Consider the following 21,796-nt stretch of genomic DNA (forward strand, 5'->3'; position numbering starts at 1 on the left):
AACATTACTATCTTTAACACATGGTTCATGAATGAGGGATGTGCTGCCTACAAAGGGCTGGTAAAGGTGGCTAACTAGTGAAACACACCGCTCAGCCAAATTCAATTTCTTGTTTTACAATATTTTATAAAATTTCTGCATAGACAAAAGACAGAAGAGAAACACAGGGGAAAATGAAAAGTGACTACAAAGTAAAATCTTGCCATGAAAATGTTCTGTTAAAGTACTGTGACGAAAGTGTTGCTTTTTTTAAGAATTAAGGCTAAATCTTACTTTTCTTGTTCATAGGATCAGTTAAATGGCGTTCAAGAGAATTATACCATTGGATTCAATCAAAGTAGAGGCTGTGACACTTCAGTTGTTCTTAGGAACAAAAAGTGCCATTTAACTCTGTTACTGTAGTCAGTGCCCTTATTGTTAAGGACTAGTGAGAGAAGACAAAATCCTGAGAGTTTTGATGCATTGAAACATATTATCTGAAAAAAAAAAAAAAAAAAAAAAAAGAACAAAAAGCATTTAAACCTTCTCTTAGTATATGTCAGGAAAATTTCAATAATGAACCAGTATTCACAATAATTTCTACACTGTTCAACTTCAGTATGTCTGAATAAAGCAAGTGCACACGATCTCTTCACCTTCAGAAATGTAAATTTGGAACTGTCCTTGTACAAAAGGTATTTGATCATCCACACTGTTTGTCTTCAGCAGATGCTTTTGTATCCAAGCCTGCTCCCATGGTAATCAACAGAAATTAGCCACTGACTCAAAAGACAATACAGGTCTTCACTACACTGTTGGACAGACATCTTTTACTTAAATCAAGAATTTGTCTAGACCTTAATCTTAATGATATGCATTTTTACTATGTGACTCTTCACCATTATTTATATTCTCAAATTAAAATTAAAATTTCTGTGAAATGAAAGCATTTTTGTGTCAGCTAATAATAGTCTGTCAATAAACACCGGAGACCTTAAAATTGATATAACTTGTTTTATATGCTGCTCATTGAGTATTTTGTGAATTGTGTTCTTGGAATTGATGCCCATGACTCAGAGTATAAAAGCTTAGCAAATGGCACATTTATTCAAGCAATGCACAGCTCTTTTTGCAGTTTTTAACATCTGTGTGTACTCTTGATGACTTTAGCCTTTCTAATACTAACAAGTGCATTTAGGATTTATAGTTGAGAAACAGCATGGTTGCTTCTGCTGTCAGTCTTTATTCATTACTCCAATAATAGGAGGTGTAATAAACAGCATAGATTTACAACTGTACATTTTAATTATTGTTTCTGAAGGTTCGTATAATCGAGAGAGGTGATCACCGCTCCTTTTTGCTTTGGAATTTTCTCCTTTAGTGCCAGACACTACCCAGTTATTCAGTAAGCAGACAGCTTTGCTCTTTTCATCAGTGAGTCGTGAAAGAGTTGACAGTGTGTTAAGGCCATCTCAGTTTCAGTCTAACAATCTGATTTGTTGGCTCAGTAGATTTAGTGCATCTTGATTTTCCTGATAAATTCCATGTGAAACTCAATACCAGCTACCCTGACAACATCTTTATCTACATCAGTAAGCTCATACTGGTCAAGATGCAAAAAGAAAGACTTGTATAAATCTGAGAATTTTGTAATGAAAATGTAAGTTTCACATGCAGAATTTTTTAATCCACAGATAAACTTCAGCTAAATTCAGAAGTGGTATTTTGCTTTTGGACCGTCTTTGTTAATCTTAAGCAAAGATATTAAATAATTGTATCTTGTTAGCATGTGTTTGCTACAAGAAGAAAGAAAAAGTCCTTATAACCATTGTGATTGTAAATGTAAAACACTGAAGAGAGATAATTTAATAATCAACTACGACACAAAAAAAAACCAAACCAAAAAACCACAAACCCAAAACAAGCATAGACTTGGATTATAGAACAGGTATAAAATAAATGTTGTGTAGAAAACAGCTTGATCTCCTGGGGTGAATAGTATATCAGATGGTTTCTCCCCAGAAAATTGTCACTTTTGCAGCAAGTTCCTAAACCATAAGGCAATTTAAAATGTGACTCTCCTATTTACTTACTCAAAGTTCCAGTTTTCCTGTATCCCAGTTAAATAACATAATTACATTTCTTCCTATGGACCAGCAATACACACTTTATGGTAACTGCAAATCTGAGATATTTTCTCCATGTAATCCTGTCTATGTGTTTTGTATTTGTGAATTATCAAATTCTGGCCAACAGTGCATCTCATGATGTAACCTGTCATATACTGTGCTTTCCTGCCCAAGAACACACTTACATAGTACAATTTAAATTTCTTTTACATTTAAATGCACATTTCTGAGAAAACTATGGTATATAGCAGGATTCCACTTGGATAAAACAAATTTACTATAAAATCCATAAATAAACCTAGGAGTACAACTTTCAGCAATTAGTTGAAGTAATTTACTGTTTGGACAAGTGTATTCTGAGAAAGGTCCACCTGTGGAACATAAACCACAGGACATTGTAGACCTGTTGATGACAGTCAGTAGTGACTGAAGTTAGTAACAGACTGAACTGACTGAAAACATTTGTTCAAAAGATTTCAATGAGGGTATCAGAAGAAATCTCTGAATGTTTGGCATACCTGTTCTAAGTGCCTTTTAGCATAAAGCAGAGACTAGAATGTCATTCTCTTGCTGATTTCATGAACAGCATCACTGTGAATGTGAGACAAGTGTCTATTTGTTTCCAGTTTGATACAGACATTGCAAACAGCCTTGAACAGAATGTAGGTTTACACTGGGAAGATTGGTGAACAAGAGCATATTTTAACAGTTTGAGACCAATCTTCATTATGTTGGTGGGTTTCCTTAGATGTCTGAGTTTCATGATAATGTGCTCTGGGATTCCTGTGAAGAAAATGCTTTGGAGCTTTTGAATTGAGAAAGACTTGTGAAGAGAAGATATTGTGCACAGTAATTTTTAATAGCCTGTGCCTCTCAGAGTGTCTGGTGTTTACTAATCTTTCTGATCATCAAGAATTAATTTAAGGCAGAAAGCAACAAGAAGCATAAGTGTGGTGTAGCTTCTCTGAGGCATCCTAAATCTCAGAAGGATTTTACTCTATCTCAAAGTACACTGAAATACAACATTGACAGAGATAACAAGCAGGGATAAGCAAATTCAAAGAAATCATCTTATTCAGCAGTTGCCTGGAGATACAGGATACAGACCCACCAATCTGAGTTGGTTATGCAGACAGGGAGAGAACTGCAGCTGGATTCCCAGAGAATTAAGCCATGCTCCCATCTGGCAGGATTTTGGAATTCAAAATTTGAATGGATTTCAGAAACTTAGGGAGCTGAAGTCACAGTTCTAAGGGTTAGGTGGCTGGTTTAAGTGTATGGACAACTGTACCTCAGTTCTGATTTGCAAACAAATACTGAAAATTCTTCGTGGCCCACAGCCTAGCACAAATTCCCCTCTTTTCAGTGCACTCGCCTATACATCAGGAAGGAGAACAGATATCAGTGAGAATGTTAAGATGCATGGGATAAAGAGATTTAAAGATGCTAACAATGATGACTATTCAGATACTTCCCTGGGAAAGCACCACACTAAGTTGGCTAGTTCACACATAAGCAGGGGGGACTTTCTTGGTGCTGGTCCTATTTTACCACTTGCCCTCAGTACCAGTGATATTTGGCAATATAATGCCACATTTAGGATAGTTTTTAGGAAGTAAGTAAATATAAGCCAATAAGTACTCCAGTCATTTAAAAGACATATTGCTGCCACAAAGCCAAATATATTTAGCATGCTTCCCCGGTGCAGATTTTATGCCATCACAAGACATAGTCTCAAGATTTTAAGTCCATCAAAAGATAGCAAAACCATGTTAACTCTGAGCAGACATTAAGCACTTTAATAGTAATGAATAATTTACCATAAAATATACCTAATACCTAGTCAGAAAAAAAAGCCCTTGAAACAAAAATAGCACAAATTTTTTTGTGGTGTAACATTATGTGTGAGGAATCAGACCTAGAATCATAGAATCACTGAATGGTGTGAGTTAAAAGGGACCATGAAGATCATCTACTTCCAACCCCCCTGCCATGGGCAGGGACACCCTCTGCTAGACCAGGTCTTAAGAGTCCTATCCAGCTTGAGCTTGAACACTCCCTGGGATGAGGAGTCCATAATCTCTCTGGCAACCTGTTCCAGTGCCTCACCATTTTTTCCTAACATCTAATCTAAACCTACCCTCCTTCAGCTTGAGACCATTCCCCCTTGTCCTTCATCCCAGGGCTCATCTCAATCCATTCTCTGCCCAGCCTGTGTTTGTGCTTGGGATTGCCCCAAACCAGGCACAGGACCTTCCACTTGGCCTTGCTGAACTTCTTGAAGTTCTTGTGGGTCCATCTCTCAAGCCTGTCCAGGTCCCTCTGGATGGCATCCCTTCCCTCCAGCACAATGACCACACCACACAGCTTGGTGTCACCTGCAAACTTGCTGAGATGCACTCGATCTCACTGTCCATGTCTCCAGCAAGGATGTTAAACAGCACCAGCCCCAGCACCAGCCCCTGAGGAACCCCACTCCACCTGCAGAATTACAGCTTGTCACAAAAGCAGGCTTGGAAATTTTGGGGCTATACTGATCTCTTGAATATTAAGATTGCACACATACCCTGCATATACTCTTGTTCCTCTATCTAGGAATAGGTTTCAACCCTAAGAAAAATAAATAAAACACTCTGAATTTGTTAGAGAATGCATAACTGTGCTGCAAACAGAATCAGGCAAACACCTGATGGAAAGCAGGTATCGCCTCTGTTCCTTAGGGAGCACAGCAAGATAGATAATGGTCTGTCACACTGAAAGAAAATGGAGATTCTTTCCTATCAAAAGACTAAATCATATTTAGGATACAGTTTACTTTATGGGAGAACTTCTGGCAATAACCATGAAGAAAAGTGGTTTTATTCATCTTGATTACTGTCAGGGATTTTTCCACTGTGTAAACAATAACTCATAGGTATTCAGGCACCCAAAGCTTTGAAACAGCTTTGAGAGAAGACAGCAACTGACTTCACTTGAATCCAAACTCATCATATAAACCTCTTGATAGTTATTATTCTAAGAAGCACATTGCCTGTTTTTGCCTGCATAGACTACAAAGTGCATGAAAAGTACTGAAAGAGCCTGAGAAGCTGCTGGGGGAGGGAATGCAAATTTATTCAGACCCTTTTAAAACAGTAGACAAGCACTTGTGCTAATCCTAGAGATGTGCTTGTTTTTCTGAACTGTTGCAAATGTTCTCTTAAGATAGTAATGAAAATTTAACTTGGAATTTACCTAGCATTACACACATATCACATAAAATTAACACTAGTCTGTACACCCTTTGCAATTTTGACTGTGTTCAGATTAAAGCAGACAGGGCTTGCTCAAATGAATATTTTTGGACCATAAAAAGGTACTTTTAAGCCCTTGTTTTCCGTGGGAAACTGTGCTTACTTTGTTTAAACATCATATATACCAAATTTTTAGAATTTGGTCTGAGAAAGCTGAGGAAGAGACTCATAACAGAAAAAAAAAGGCAATTTCTTCCCCAAGGTGATGGGGAAAAACAGCACATAAGATAGGGATGACAACTCTGTAACACTTCAGTAACAATTAGTCATCATGTCTTAGCAGAACATAATACAATAAAACCTATTTTTCTAGGATTTTTGTTCACCTTTTTTCTTTTTAACATCATGTACTTTACAGTGCCTTTTTAGACCAGATATTATTGTTTTTTTCTTCCAGATCCTTAGAGGTTAGGAAACAATTTTCTTTCATTTGATTCCTCTCCTGGGAAAAAAAATTCAGCAGCTTGTTAGTTTCCTCAGTGCTCTCTGTATAACAAAAGGCAGCATACATGGAAGCCCTCATTTTTCTCTTCACTCTACTGCTCCAGACCTGCAGCTTCTTTTAAGTTTCCTTGGGCACTGAAGATGTTCAGCAGCTCTAAGGATAGAATACAGTCAGACCAAGCAAATATCAGACCCTCATACTGAAACCATGGACTTAATAAGGACTGGAGTTCTAAAACAGATAGTAGTGATTTTAGACAGACATAAAAACAAAATATTTCTTCCAAGTGAATGAATGCATCAAGAAAGATGTGACTTGTTAGAAAAATACCTTATTTCTCTTTTCTTGAGTGGTCATGTCCACAGGCTCTCGTTATATTTTGTAAAGTGCAACACAGTAAAAGCCATTCCTACTCACATCTCAGTCTAACTACTGTCATAATACAATTAATATAAAAATTTTTTTGTTATTCTTACCTTCCATGTGTATCCTCCTCTTTTCTTTTTTCTTGCCTTTTTCTTCTTTTGTGCTGTATTTTATTATTTATTTGTTGTCCTTTTTTCTGCGCACTAGTAGTTAATTACCTTTTACATACACTGGAAAATTCTAATAAAAGGACTAGGACTTAGAAAATAAACTTTTGTCTTTTTTAATTGATGGAAAATCCGCAAGTTTAATTCGGCAACCCATTGAGATAAATGCATCAACAAATAAATGTCCCACTCATGAATGCAGCACAGCTAACAAGAAACTGCCTAGGAAGTTTTAATTTATTTGGGTATCAAACAATTTATGCTCAACAGATTTGGGCCAGATAATAGCTTTCCAATACAACCCCAAGATTACAGACTAAACCCCAGCAGGGCAGCTGATTCTTAAGCACTGGGAAATCTCTCACTGGATTAGAGCACACATATTTTTCTTTCAGAGTGACAGGCAAGCAAGTGCACGCCAGAAAAATGCCTGAATGAAGAAGGGGTTGATATAAAAGTGTCCTTTGCAGGTAGTCCCTACTTAGGCTCTTCTAGGCTGCTCTATAATCTCAGGTCCTGATGACCTGAAGAAGAGGTAGTACAAAGATCCTATTTAGCCTATGAGCCTCTGCCACAGCATATGGTACAGCACATGCCACAGTAGGGATGGCCATGACACACGGAGTATCCTCATGCAAGTTCAGAAAGCTTTAAGCAGTCACCCATACAGAGTAACACCACACCCCATCAGAAGGCTGCAGACATCTGCCCATACAGAGGAACACCAAATCACTCCAGAAGGCTGCAGGCATCTGCTCTTGCTCTTCAGCCAAGCCTTTTATACCCCCCGTGTTGATGCACTGCCCCTGTGTGCCCTCTGCTCCCTTTGTGGTTGCTCAGTGCCCCGGCACTCCATGGCTCATTGCCGTCAGTGCTGCTCACCTGCTTTGCACAGCTGTCCCACATGGGGATGAGGCTGGGCCCAGCTCCACTCCCAGTTACCACAAACTGGATGCCTACAAGCCTCTTGTTTACAGTGCAGGTTATTTTTCTGTTTATACTCTGCACCCATCTTAATCCAGAAAAGAAAAAGTGAGCCTAGTCTGAGACTGCTGATACCAGCCACAGGTAAAAATTGAGGTTATCTTGAGATTAGAAGTATCAAGAGAAAGAAAACAGAAGCATAATACCTTAAATAGAAGAAATATAAATGTTATTTTAAATAATAATAATCACATTTATAACTAAGTCAGATGTTCAACATTAATAACTGACATAAGGAAGCAATCATATTTATAAAGGAGATATTTATTTCTGAAGATTCAAAGAGGCATTGCACTTTTTTCTTTTGCATCTGAAAAGCAAACATTGTACTTGAGGAATCTATTAAAAATAACAGAGTAAAAGGGAGGAAACAGCATTATCAGTTCAGAATTTCCAACCTCTTTTCAATTTGCTACCACTTAAGAACATTACTGGTTCTTCAGAGCAATAACTGCATAGCATCTCGGGGACTTCACAGGATCAAATAACTTCACAAGACCAGACCAGGCAATGTTTTCCTGAAAATGACATATGATTGTAGTGCATAAAAATTTGTTTGACTTATAAGCTAAAATATTGTAATAAATCCACATTTTGAAATACAAAATTGAAAATAAATAGAATTACGTTAATGCAAAGCAGGAAAACCACTTATCTAACAAGGAAATGGGGGGAAAGTTTGTTGTGAAAAAAGGACATTTAATTATTTTTGGTGCTATCAAGTGATAGCTTCCCACCTCCTTCGTCAATAAAGCTTTGCTTTTTGGTTGAACTGGAACAAAGAAATTAAGGATCATGTCATACTCATTTTATGTTGCACATTCTACTACTGAAGCTAATTAAATGACTTTTCAAATGAATCAGGCTGGCTGGATCAGGTCATCATGCTGCATTTGGCTTTTATAACTTTTATTTTTCTTCCTAAACACATTTTGTGAATCAATCAGTACAAGATTAAATCCATGCATATATTACATTTAGAAAAGGTGAATTAGTGCTATATGCAGCAAGTTTGATTTCCCATCTTGGAAATTATACAGATTTCTATGCAATTTTTAACTAGTTGCCATTTGGGAAAATACATCATTATTTAACTATTTCAAATTGCCTCTTTGTAAAAATACCAGTTAGAACAAAGGCATGCATTTACTACAATTCAATTGTTCCAAGTGCACCATGACAGAGAATAAAGTGAGTTTTCACTTATGATAAAATGGAGCTGTTAAAATGAAAGGTTTATAGGGGAAAACCACTGCTATTCATATGAATGAGTTTAAACTTTATTTTAAAATTTTATTTTGACCATGGGCCAGAACAGAAGCTGGAAGATGCTACCATTTCCTCCTAGGTAATTATTAGTTGTGTGAAAAATGTTTACTGGTGCAGAAGAAGTATTACCAGTGCTTTCAAGTTAAACAGGCCAAGCTTCAAATCAGTGTTAGAAGAAATAGTGTAATAATGTAAGTCATCATGGAGTAAATGCAGTAGCATTTGCTTATTACATCCCAGATCTATACTTGTAAAATATATCCAGGCTGCATGTTACTCAAATGTACCTCAGCTGACCCATACAGTTAGAAGAAGTGCACCCTCTCTCATTATTGATCTTAATTAAGAAACAGTAAAAGAATGTCATAAACATTTTGGATCTAATTCAAAATTTTTTGAATTGTATGTTCCAAAGCACATTAATTGAAAGTTCAAGTCTTAACAGCACAATATTTCTTCAGAATTTCCAAAAATTTTAGATTATTAAATAACTCATTATGGTGTATAAAATGAGATTTGATGCATCTTTGATGAATTTATTTTACTATCTATTGACTAGTAATTACCATACAATTAAAAGACCATAAACTTTACTGTTGCTGCTTTGTTGAAAATAAAAACATCTGCTGGGCATATGTTTATACTAAATGGAATGAATGCTTATACTTTTGCAAATATGATGAGAATAATAATTCTGCAACAGAGACTTTTTGTCTGCACAGTAATAAATTGACTGAAATAGCCTCATTTCAGTGATGTAGCCTTTAGGTATCATAAAAGAGAATGCAAAAATACCTGCTCCTTGAGGTAGCAAAGACGATCCAGGAGTATCAAAACCTCTATGCAAGGAGCCAGAACAACCTTCAACTGAAAGAAAGATTAGATGCTATAATCCTTTTGGGAAAGACAGGCAATACACTTCCAAATGGCTACATTTCCTCACAACAATTCCAGGAAGGTCAATTATTTTTTAGGGGTTCTGTTGTATAAATATCACCTTGCTAGTTTTCCCTGTGGGATGGACATCTTCAAAACAAATTATATTAAAGATCAAAAATACATGGAATGCCATAAAGTCAGGGAATTATGTTATTTAGTTGTTTTTCAGACACTGTCCAACAAGAAAATAATATTAAATGTAGCAGAACAATTTTAAAGAGGGAAATAATGAATTTCAATAAAAAATGTTTTTTTATGAAATAACTGCATGGAGACCAGTCTAGATTTAAAAGGAGACTGACATTCCATTTTCCAGTGCAATAGTCCCTCTTGAAAAAGAATCTACCATGTGTTCACTTTATTACTTTACTTACACCTAATATAGTTCTGGAATAGGATACACTCCAAAGTATGGAAGGGGGAACTGCTTTGTTTTTTGAGATTGCATACCACAGTGTAAGACTGTCCACCTCCACATAAAACTTAATAGGGCTTTGTTCTAGACTAGCACATATATATATGCAAGGTAGTAGTATTAATCCCATAACTTTTACCATGTTAAATGCTTCAAGCTCATTCATTCTGTGCTTGTACTTTTCATAGTAATCCATTATACAGCTGTCTGGGAGCTGCAAGGGATTAAAAAAGAGATATCAGAGTTACTGTAGTTACTTTTTCAAGGGAACTTTGGAATTAAATATTGACACACTACAAAATGAAATCTGTGTTTCGTTTTTGAAATTAGCACTTTGCTAATATTTATAATAATTTTCCAATAGCACTTTCTCAGTTCTTATTTACAGTAACTGTTCTTCACACAGCATTTCCTACTGACATGAAATACTGAGATATATCCATTATTCAGAAAACTCCAGTCATTCTTAAATGAGAAATACACAGTAAAGTGGAGAGTGGCCAGCACTGCCTCTATGACTGTAAATGCTGCAATTTGGGGTTGAATTTCATACACAGACAGTCCAGGAACTTGGCCCTTGCTGGCCAGTGCAGCAGAGCAGATGCTGCAGCTGTGGCCATGACTGCTCTTCACAAAGCATGTCCTCTACAGGGCAGCCAGACCACCACATCTCCTGGCTCTTGAAGGTCATGATGTGTCTGCTCTGCTGACCACAGTCCTGGACACTGAACAACACACTTGAGCTGGCCAAAGAAGTGAGAAGTAGGATTGCAGCATTATTGCTGATGGATGCTGCTGGGAAGAGCAGAGCTGGAAGAGCCTGATGCACTTCTGCAGTACTGGGAGTTTTGCAGTATGGCTGTTCTGTCATGGCTATGGAACAAGGGAGTCCAAACTTAGCAGAAAAGTAACAGCTCTGACAGACATGTAGATGTGGCACTGAGGGACATGGCTTAGTGGAGCACTTGCAGTGCTGAGTTAACAGTTGGAATTGCTGCTCTTGAAAGTCTTTTTCAGCCTAAATGATTCTATGACTCAAGACTAGGAAAGCTGAAGTGCTTACTGAATTTTTACACATTTTATTAGAAAAATCATCTGAGAGCATGTGGCTAATACAGTTGCAAAGAAGTCAAATCTTTGTCTAAAATAGGGAAACAAACCAAGAAACATTTAAAAAATATGTAAGTTTTCAAATCAGGTGAGTATTACAAACTTTATCCTGGGACAGCCAAAAAGGGACTGAAGTGACCTCAGAACTTTTGCTCATTGTCACTGAGAAGTTCTCAAAGATAGTATGTCAGACAGATAGCAGATATATCTTTTATTACAGAACAGACAGTTCAGATCAAATGCACTGAAAAAATTGAACAAATAAAGAATTTAAAACCACTGAAAGATGAGCAAATGACTAATAATCAACACAAATTCATCAAGGATAAATCACAAGTCAGTCTACTCCACTTGTAAGGAGGGTAAAAGGATTAATGACAGAGAAAAACAAGTGGTTCTCATATAATTTGATTTCGAAAATATTTTTGATAACATTTCCCATAATAATTTTATAAGCAAATTCAGAAAATGAGGCTCAGATTAAAGTACTAAAAAGTCAGTGAAAACTGTTTGAACAACTATAACCAGAGAGTGGTTCCTAATGGGTCTTTGAGTGACTGGAACAACCTGCTAACTGGAGGTCCATTATGGAATGCAGCATTTTCATTAAGAATTCAGACAATAGAACAGAAACCACCTTAGCTAAGCCTGCAAATGTGCAACAGAAAGGCATTGCCAGAACTTAAAACAACTTTCAGAAACTGGAGCATTGCTTAGAGAAGTTTGAAATGCTGTGCAGAAAAGCAGAAGGGACTATGCTCAGGCAGAAATAATCAGCTGTTCAGGATGGGGAGCACCAAATGACAGTCTGGAAGACAGAACAGATCATAAGCTGAGTGAGAGTCACAGTTGTGCTGCTGCAAAAAAACCTCAAAAACCAATCACCATTCTGTGACATGTATGGGAGAGCAGCCTGCAAAGTGCAGGAAGTAATCCTTCAACTCTGGCAGTGGAAAAGCTCTAGCTGGAATACTGCATCCATTTTTGGGCATCAGATTTCAAAGAAAGAAATGAACTGTCTGAAAAAGCCCTGAGAGGGAAAATAGATCAGAGATCTAGAAAACATGACCTATGAAGAAAGACTCAAGAGAACTGGAATTGATCAGGCTAAATGAGACAAAATTGAGAGTGGGGATAATGACAGTTTTTACAAGGCTATCACCAAGAAGTAGGGAATGGTTTGTTCACTGTGTCTGTAGTGGATAGGGCAAGAACTAATGGGCTTGAATTGCAGCAAAAAAACCCCCAAAAACCAAAACAGTCAGCCAAAAACTTGAAGAAACATTTTCTCTTAGAGTTTAATTAAGGACTGGCAAGGTTGTCAGTCTCCATCACAGGAAGCTTTTAGAAGATCTGACAAATACTATTTTCAGGAATGATGCATAATTCTAACCCTGCTTTAAAACAAGAGATCAGAAAAAACTTTTGTAGTATTTCAGTCGTATTTTTTAATTTAGAAAGTACATTTTCCCAACTGCAAAGGCAAGGCTGAGTAGCTTATCCAGCAGTACTAATGTGGATTAACAATAATTTTTTTGGTCTTATTGCTATTTTATTTCCTGTGAAGCTGTGCAAATATTTTAGAGTTCTTTTTGTTTTTCCCTTCTCCTCTAAACAGTCAAACCAACTAAAATATACTGGTCATGAAATAAACAAAATAGTTTATTTAACCTCTGCCCTATAAGCTTTTCATTTCAACTGAGTATTAATAGGGTTTTAGTATAATGGATTTTCAAAATTACAGGCTATTTGGAATTAAAATACAAAGATCTATATTTGGAAAAATGTGATCTTGAAACCTTTCTGCTTTTGCTTCCTTTAAGTTCTCCATTTTTCAAGATGAAGCATTCAAATCAAAAGAAAACAAGCTGTTAAATGTTTGGCAAATACAAAGTGGGTCAAAAATGTCTCTTGCACACTGCCATACTCAACTATGTGCTTTTCCATTCCTTCCCTGCCTATTACGCATTCTGACTGAACACATCCTGCTGTCATGGATAGACGAGGTACTATTCCAAACTGTGCCTCAGATAACAGTTTGGTGAGCAAACCAATTCAATGCAACAGCTCAGCTGGAAAAGAGAGGAAGTGTCCATTGAAAAGCATTGGTAGAGAAGGGCGTGAAAAGGGTAACTGGTAGTTAGCCATGTGGCCAATTTACTGGAAAACAACTAAAATCCAGATAACACTGGCTTTGTCTGAAACTGCAATAGCTTTCCATCTGCCTTCGGTACCTAACACAAACTTCAGCTCTCCTTCCAAGGTGAAGTAGGAGTAGTTTACTCTTGGCATTTTTGAAGAATTGTACTTCCACATGCAAAGCAAGCCCCATTCAGCCACTGAAGCTGTCCAAGCAACTGTTCTCTGTGTTGTCACTCACTTGTGTGTCCAAAAAAAATTCTTCATATATATGCACTGAACATTTTTCTTACATTTTGATGCTGATATTATGAACATGAAAAAACTCAAATATATACATTTCTCTGAATGATGGCTCTGCACTCAAAGATCTAGTTTATGTTACTGACACTGAAGTGACCTTAATTTCATTTTGGCCAGTACTTCCTCCCTGATACAGCTACAATGTCTCCTGGTCTTTATCAGGTAATCAACAAAAGGACCTCATCTCTCATCTCTTTGTATTGTCATGATGCTGCAAGCTTTATTTGGAACTAATTTCTTTGTGGATTGATGTGGTCACTCAAACACCTGGTACAAGCAGGACAACCTGTCAAGGTCTCCAGCCACCTAGTTGTAACAATACCATATAGGTATACCATAAATACCATCTGGTGGAGATGGCACTAAACATGAGGCATAGGGCTGACTGATCTGTTGTGAACACGGTGAGACTGTCACAGAGCTCTGACAGCATGTGAGATACCACACACCTGAGCACACCCACCTTGGACTGCAGTCCCACAGGCACGCTGATAGAGCACAGGCTGAAAAGAAAATATTCAGGCACAAGCAGTGGGGCAATTACTGATACCACACTTCACGTTTCTTCAGAGAGGATTTTTTCAGCGCTGTATCCTTTCCTAGACTAAGAGTATTTTCACTGAATCAAAGTCTCTTTTACTGCCCAATGCTGCACATGTCTTCCAGAGAGGAGACAGCCAAAGGATGCTATTCCACACAGTCTGTTAGATGCAATCCTCTTTGCTACCTCAAAGGGACTGCTTCTTCCTGCACACACTGCTTCCTACTGCACAATTCCATGTTTCCTCTCTCTACTTGTACCAGCACTATCAGGAACACTAATGAGAGTACAAGAAAACTGTAAGGCAATCCTTGTAGCAGAGCAGTGTCTTAGATCAGTTAAAAACATTTGGGAGAACACACCTAACAGGAAATTTTACAACTTTTCCATGACTAAGGTAGTTAAAAATAATGTAATGTTATATACTGAAAAATAATGTAAAACAGATAATGAAATTACTGAGAGACTTAAGTTTATTTAGAACTTTGTTTAACGTACATTTCAAACGAATGGAATCTATATTATTTATAATTATACCTAACTGAGACACAAGTCACATCTCTTAGGACTCCTTGTCAGAGTAAAATGCTACAGTGCCATAACTGGGATAGTATTTTGTCTATGTGAAAAACAGTTATGCTCAAAAACAGCATTATGTTCTTACACTTTATAGAGTGCTATGCAAGTGTTACCTGAGCCATCATTTAGTACTTTCCTAACTAAAAGAGGAAACAGGAAGTCTGTGAGATGAAATTCCTTCTGTCCAAGAAAACAATGAAGAAAGTCAACTCTGCAGCAATTGTGAAAGGCATTAAGTGTGTAAATCCATGTAGTACCTTCATTTTTTGACTGCTTTGACTGTCTCAGTTAATTCCCGTTTCAGGATTCAGGGGAAAGTGGAGAGCATTGTTTTGGCTTTGACTCTGTGTTTGCCCAATGGCTGAACACAATAAAACATACCAAATTACAAATATTCTTAGCAAAGACCAACCAGTTTCAGATATTCACTGTCATTTCAAGATAATCCACAGACACTGGCTGTGGGGTAGACATTAAGGTCGTAAGAAATCTCAGGCTAGAAGTCCATGTCTTCTCCATTTTTTGCAAAAATTCTTGTTAGTTCCCAGTACAGCTGCATATATTCAGGTTAGTTCATATCTTAATGTATTACACAATTCCACTACTGACAGTTTCCCAGTCTTAAGTGAGTGGCTTTCCAATACTTTTTAAAGCAAGAGAAAATTAAGCCACACAGTAAGCTTCATGTTATCTCCCTTCACTTGCAAACTGCATTTTATGATATTCCACCAGTCACTGCTGAGGAGAATTTACAAGTCAAGGACAGTCTACAGTAAGCTAAGAGTTAACCCATCTCCACTTATCAAATGTAAAAAAACCCCAAACTTGTCTGATAAAAAATAAGGAATTAGTGAAAAAAAAAAGTATTTTTGCACAAATTCTGATTTCAGTATTGTCTACCAGCTTTAACACTTAAAATTAAATAGTCTGGAGTTTGCAAAAACACCAAGTCAATAGATCCCAAAGGCTGTTAGACACATATCCAGGCCCTGGCTTTGTAAGCACTTTCTCCATTTAATCACCTTAAGCCAGCCCCTATAAAAGATCTTTTGCTAATCTACCCTAGTAAGAACAGGACACCAGGAAACCTAAAAAGTTTTGAGTTTTCTTTCTTAAAAACTCTAGAAATACATAAATACTTATATGAGGACTTTTTGCCTTGGCAATGCTATTTGTAGCACTTATTGCCTTAAGCAGCAATCAGATCCGTTAATAAAGAGGCTTCATTTGAAATGCATTTGCAAAGCAGCTACAAACAGCTGAAACATGTTCTGAGCTGAAGAGGAAGGAATTGCTCTTGCTGCTTGAAAGCAAAAAGGTTAACAAGTATCAGAGGGCCAGCTACTCTATGAGAGAGGACAGGGATGAATGCTCCATTCTCCCAAAAGAGAGTCCCTATTCACGTTAATCAGGTAAAACGGTGAACAATAGGAAAAAGAAATCTTGTAATAGAAAGAATTTCTCCAAAATCGATGTGACTCTTAATGCTGTCTGTACAACACAGAGTCTCTAGGAACAAAGTGAACTATGACAAAGAAAACAATCAGGAACAAAATACTGCTTTGGTATGTATCCAGACCAATTACTGCAGCGCTGTGCAGGCATCTCTAGATATGGCCCTCTACAAGCACAATGGAGCAGCCTCACTTTCACAAGCCCTTGTCCTCATGGGGCACTTCAACCACACCAGTATCTGTTGGAGGGACAACACAGCAGGGCATAAGCAACCCAGGAGGTTCCTGGGATGCACTGATGAGTATTTCCTTCCCATGAGATAGGGGAGCCAATGCTCTCAATTCTCACCAATAGGGAATGCCTGGTGGGGAATGTGAATCTCAAGGGGAAGCCCTGACCGCAGTGACCATGAAATGGTGGAATTCAAGGTCCTTGGGGCAGCGAGAAGAGCACTCATTCTCCTGGACTTCAGGAGACCAGCCTGACAGAGTACCATGGCATAAAGTCCTGGAGGGAAAAGAGGCCCATGACAGATGGTTAATACTCCAAGCTTAATGAGGAAGTCAGGCAAAAATACCATGAGGTCAGCACAGAGGAGCAATGACCTTCTGGCCAAACTAAACAACAAAAAAGGAGGCTACCAAGAGTGGAAGCAAGGATAGGTAGCAGGGGAGGAATACAGAGATATTGTCAAAGCACCCAGGGATCATGTTAGGAAAGATAAAGCTCTCATAGAATTAAACCTGACTGACATCAAGAGCAACAAGAAAAGCTTCTATAGGTACATGTGCACACTCTCCAGAACAGAAGACTGGTTACACAACTTACAGAGAATGCTGAGATACTCAACAACTTTTTTTGACTGAGTCTTCACCAGCAAGTGTTTCAGACACACCACTTGAGCTGCAGAAGACAAAGGCAGGGACTGACTAAATGAAGAACTGCTCACTGTAGGAGAAGAACAGGCTCAAGAACATCCTAGGGACCTGAAGATGCACAAGTCTATAGGACCTGATGAGGTACATCTGTAGGTCCTGAAGGAACTGGCAGATGAAGTTGCTAAGACACTATCCAACGTATTTGAGAAGTCATGTCAGCCTAGTAAAGTTCCCATGGAAAATGGGGAACATAATCATATCTCATTTTCAAAAAGGAAACAAAACTGAAGGCTTGAGGAACTACAGGTCAGTCAGTTTCACCTTGATGCCTAAGATCATGCATCAGATCCTCCTGAAAACTATGCTAAGATGCAGAGAAAATAAAGAGGTGACTGGTGACAGCTAACATGGTCACTAATGGCAAATTGTGCCTTCAAATCTGGTGGCCTTCTATGATGGGGTTACAGCACTGGTCGATAAGGAAAGAGCAACTGACTTGCTCATTACCTGGACTTGTGCAAAACATTTCACGCTATCCCACATGACATCCTCGTCTCTAAACTGGAGACCACTCAGTGCTAAGGAATTTGCCGAATAGCCACACTAAAAGATTTGTGGCCAGCAGGCTAAGAGTGTTGGGGCTGTGCAGCCTGGAGAAATGAAGGCTCCAAGGAGATATTAAAGCACCTTCCAGTACCAAAAGGGGACCTACAAGAGAGGTGGAGAGGGACTTTTCACAAAGTCCTGTAGCGACAGGACAAGGGGAAATGCCTTTAAAATGAATGAGGATAGGTTTAGATTACATAAGGAAAAAATTCTTCACTATGGGGGTGGTGAGACATGGCACAGGCTGTGCAGAGAAACTCTGGATGCCCCATTCCTTGCAATCTTCAAAGCCAGGTTGGATGGAGCTTTCGGCAACCTGGCCTCGTGAAAGGTGTTCCTGCCCACAGCAGGGGGGTTGGAACTGGATGATCATTAACATCCCTTCTATGATTTCATGATTCATGGCCCAGAGAGCAATTCCATTAATTCTGAAGCTATAAGCAATATAACCATACCTGTGAAGCAGCATGCTCACACTAAAAGACCTTTCCCTGCCCTCACAGAATGAGAATGTTTTGTCAGAAATTCAGCAGTCATGGTTTATACCTTATTTTTACTACTGAGGTGAAGAAAAAGCATTAAGGGAATGGTCCTGTACCAAGGTAGAAAAAAGGATTTCATTTGCATCTAGGTGTTTAATTGACAGGCTCTCCCACACTAAAAAGAAACACCATGAATGGAGGAAATTATTTTGACTCACTTTAATACAAAACTTCAATCCTTGAACAGTAATTCTTAACATGAGTGGCACTAGGTTATTGATAAATGCCCTTTTTTTTTTTTTTTTTGTAGAGAAACTGTTTTACTATGTTGTCTCACTGTAACTCATTTCTGACTGAGACTGTTTTCATAAAGAGTCTAATTCTTGCTTCACATAACTAAAAACTTCATATCTGTTTCGCAAAGGAAAGACACCATTCTTCACATGAATTATTGGAAAGATTTAATTACTTATCTTTACTTAAAATCAACAGTCAAAAAAAGCCTTAGTATATGAATTATATCTGATAAGTCTTCATCAGTGTAATATTGAGCAAAAAGCACACACTCACAAAAATGAGTATCAAGGCAGGTTAGCTGTTTTATATACCTGTACTCTTTATCCTGCCTCCACAATTGATTGGATTGCCCCAGGGCTACCTTTTGATCAGAAACAGAGGTATTGGTGTGTATAAAGGAAGCAGCTGTGAGGCTTATCATGAACCATTAAGTTTGGAAGAGTGTTTACATCCCACAGTACAGATTCAGCTTCAGTGATAAAAACCATGCAAGATTTTACCATACATGACAAGCTACCAAACCCTGGCAGGGACTCCTAGAAACAGTGCCTCTACACTTCTATTTTCCTTTCCAGTAATTTTATTATCATACAGAGATGAAATTCTTTTTAATATTCTGATAAGCCTAGTGAAAGACTGGAGACTCAGTTTCTTGACTTCTGTATTTTAGAAAATATCTTTGCACATGTGAAACAGAGACCCATATGGAAAGAATTTTTTCTCATAGTTCTCTGGTTGTATTACACAATGTCACTAAGTTTTAGCCGCTTTTTAAATATAATCTAAATAAATTTATGCATTAAGAATATGATTGCCTTTTTTTTTTTTGGTCAATGACAAGGACATTTTTGATTAATTTGGAAGTGTGCTTCATATATGCTTGCTCCCACCATTCTTCCCAATGCATCAGTTTTTGTCCACTGCCAGAGACAAAGTAGAGATCTGGTCTATGCAGTACAGCTGCGCTTTTGTTCATTTCTAAATAGAGCTAAAAACCCAAATTCCACATAAATTTCTCTTTGATTTTGTTGTCTTTCAGAGCAAATGTTTAGGCTTCATCACATTTCTAGCTATGTAAGTATTTTTTTTTCTGAAGAGAGGCATTTAACACATTCTCCAATACTGTGTAGATACAGTGCTGACTCCACCATGAAAACTGCAGGGTCAGAACCACTGTTAAGGGAGCAGAAACAACTTTCCTCTCAGTAGTATCAAAATAGCACTGGTTTTCTGCTGCTGCAGATTTCAATATAGCTGGGAAATAAAAAATAATATTGTTTATATCAGCATAAAATCCAGTCTTCAGTATGCAGCCAGCTGCACATAAAATGAGGAGAAACATGAGCAAAAGTAAGCATTTATTTGAATCAGGTCTTTAGCAACCACATAAATGTGCAGCTTGAAGTAGTGTTGACAGACATCTTTGTCTCAGGGTAACTTGCATTTGTCCAGATTCTTCTTAGCAAAAGGCAACATATCTAAAATCAGACCTCTTGACACAAACTTTCTATGCTTACTGGTTTTAAAGAAAACAAACAGACCACTATTGCTTTTGGGTGACTGTACACCCATGAAGAAAGACATAGACATAATTTTATTTCTAGCTGGGGTGAATGCATCTTGTTAGCACCTATTCATACAGAAAAGCAAACAGGTAACTACATTCTCTAGATGTGATTTGCTAATTACAGAATTATATATAATCTTTTTAAAATACAGCACACTTCAGGCCTTTTCTTATGCTGTCAGGATGATTCCAATGTCATTTGAATTTACTCGCTTATTTAGTTTTGCCTGTTTTTCCTAGCTCATGCTTTGATGTGCCTGGCAAATTTTAAGTGATTTGACATTTTGACTACAGGTTTTAAACATTACCAAAGACTGCAACAACATTTACCTTAAATATTTTACATGCTTGCCACTCCCACTTTTCCTTTGATTGTACTTCATTTGTTAACAATCTGTCTAGTACTGTCTAGTGTCTCCTTTGCACAACTTGCTCTCACAACATGGTTCTGATCTCCACACAGTCATATTCCATGCCTAATGCTATGTTGCCATCTGTTGACCAATTGAGCAGTTGTAGGATTAAGACTAAGACAAGATACTCAAGAACATAAATAAAACCTCAAAATTATTTTAAATCTCTACTTTATTTCTTTTTCTCTAATAAGGTGATTTCAAATCTTCACCTGTTTCCTTAACATTTACTAATTTAAAAGTATTAAGTCTTCAAATATAATATTCATACAGCAATATACGACATACATCAACTCAATGGCTCAAACATTGCATTGTAGTGCTGATTTAAGAAACTATATGCATATAACAATTTCAAATAGTCACTAATTAGTGCCTCACCTTTGAATCATCCAGTTCCAGCTTTTTCAGAGACCGTCTGACATAATCTATGAAGGAGGATGATTTGGAGAAGGTTTTTCCAACATGTCGATCACTGCAAATACAGTACTGAGTTGTAGGTTTTTATACATCCAACAACAAAATTCAGATATTTATAACAGGAGAAATAAATCAGTTGGATGGCGACAAGTTAGTAACAACTTTTCTTTTCCCCCCTTCCACTTAAAACAATCTAGCTAATACTTGAAGTAGCTTCTAGACACAGCAACTGTGTAATTGTATTATGCTTATAATTCAGTTATTATTTTACCTGAAATTTGGAAAGACAGTTGAAGTTTCTTTTTAATTTCTTTACTAACATTTTTATTTCCTTATATGAATGACAAAATTATTATTTCCAATGACAGACATTTCCTTCTACACTTCTACATTACTTCCATAATGTACCATGATGCCACTGTAATTTACTTAACAGCAACCACTGGACTGAACAAATGCCAATTTTGCTGGTTACCTGGTGTTCTTATCCTTTCCATTTTTATTGCACTAAATGATGCCAGAATTCTGTCCTATTCACAACTCAATAGCTTGCACTTCAAGCCAGATGAAAATGTGTGTTGTCTCAAAAAATATGCTAAAATAATGTATAAAAACTTAAAAAAATATAGAAAGAATGAATCCTACCAGACCACTCATATTTGCTCTCTTCTCTGTGCTTAAAATATCTTGGAGAAACAACACACAATGTTTTTTTTAAGTCTGAATTCACTTTCTTGACTGAGTCTAACATTATTTCTCTTCTAGAGTAGGAGTTAAATATTCAGGTACAGAATTTTCAGCTACTGAATTACTTAACAAGAAACACACTCTCCCCAAATCCTCCCAGTGAAAAACTGAATAGAAGTATCTTAAAGCTCTTCTCCCTCTTTATTCTTAGTAAAACCTATCTCCTTAACTAAAACTCAGAATGAACATCTGAAGTCAACAGAAAGATTTCAAAAGATTTCACTCAGTGGCAGTTCTAATGCCGTTTAGCTGTCAAGGACCCTCACTCATTGA

At 37.4% G+C, this 21,796-nt stretch overlaps 1 protein-coding gene across 1 annotated transcript in view; it reads right to left on the bottom strand.

The window, feature by feature from the left end:
• Nucleotides 1-7,609: 7,609 nt before the first annotated feature.
• METTL25 (methyltransferase like 25) overlaps nucleotides 7,610-21,796 on the bottom strand; it is a 45,339-nt gene continuing 31,152 nt past the window's right edge. Inside the window, exons 9-12 of the mRNA XM_041474430.1 lie at nucleotides 20,738-20,831; nucleotides 10,126-10,200; nucleotides 9,428-9,499; nucleotides 7,610-7,881 (exon numbers count right to left, since the gene is read on the bottom strand). Coding sequence (XP_041330364.1) covers nucleotides 7,792-7,881; nucleotides 9,428-9,499; nucleotides 10,126-10,200; nucleotides 20,738-20,831 — 331 coding nt within the window. The 3' untranslated portion in view covers nucleotides 7,610-7,791. The remainder of the gene's footprint in view (nucleotides 7,882-9,427; nucleotides 9,500-10,125; nucleotides 10,201-20,737; nucleotides 20,832-21,796) is intronic.

This window comes from Pyrgilauda ruficollis, unplaced genomic scaffold (assembly GCF_017590135.1).
Source record: "Pyrgilauda ruficollis isolate IOZ18807 unplaced genomic scaffold, ASM1759013v1 scaffold32, whole genome shotgun sequence".
Taxonomy (NCBI): Eukaryota; Metazoa; Chordata; class Aves; order Passeriformes; family Passeridae; genus Pyrgilauda; species Pyrgilauda ruficollis.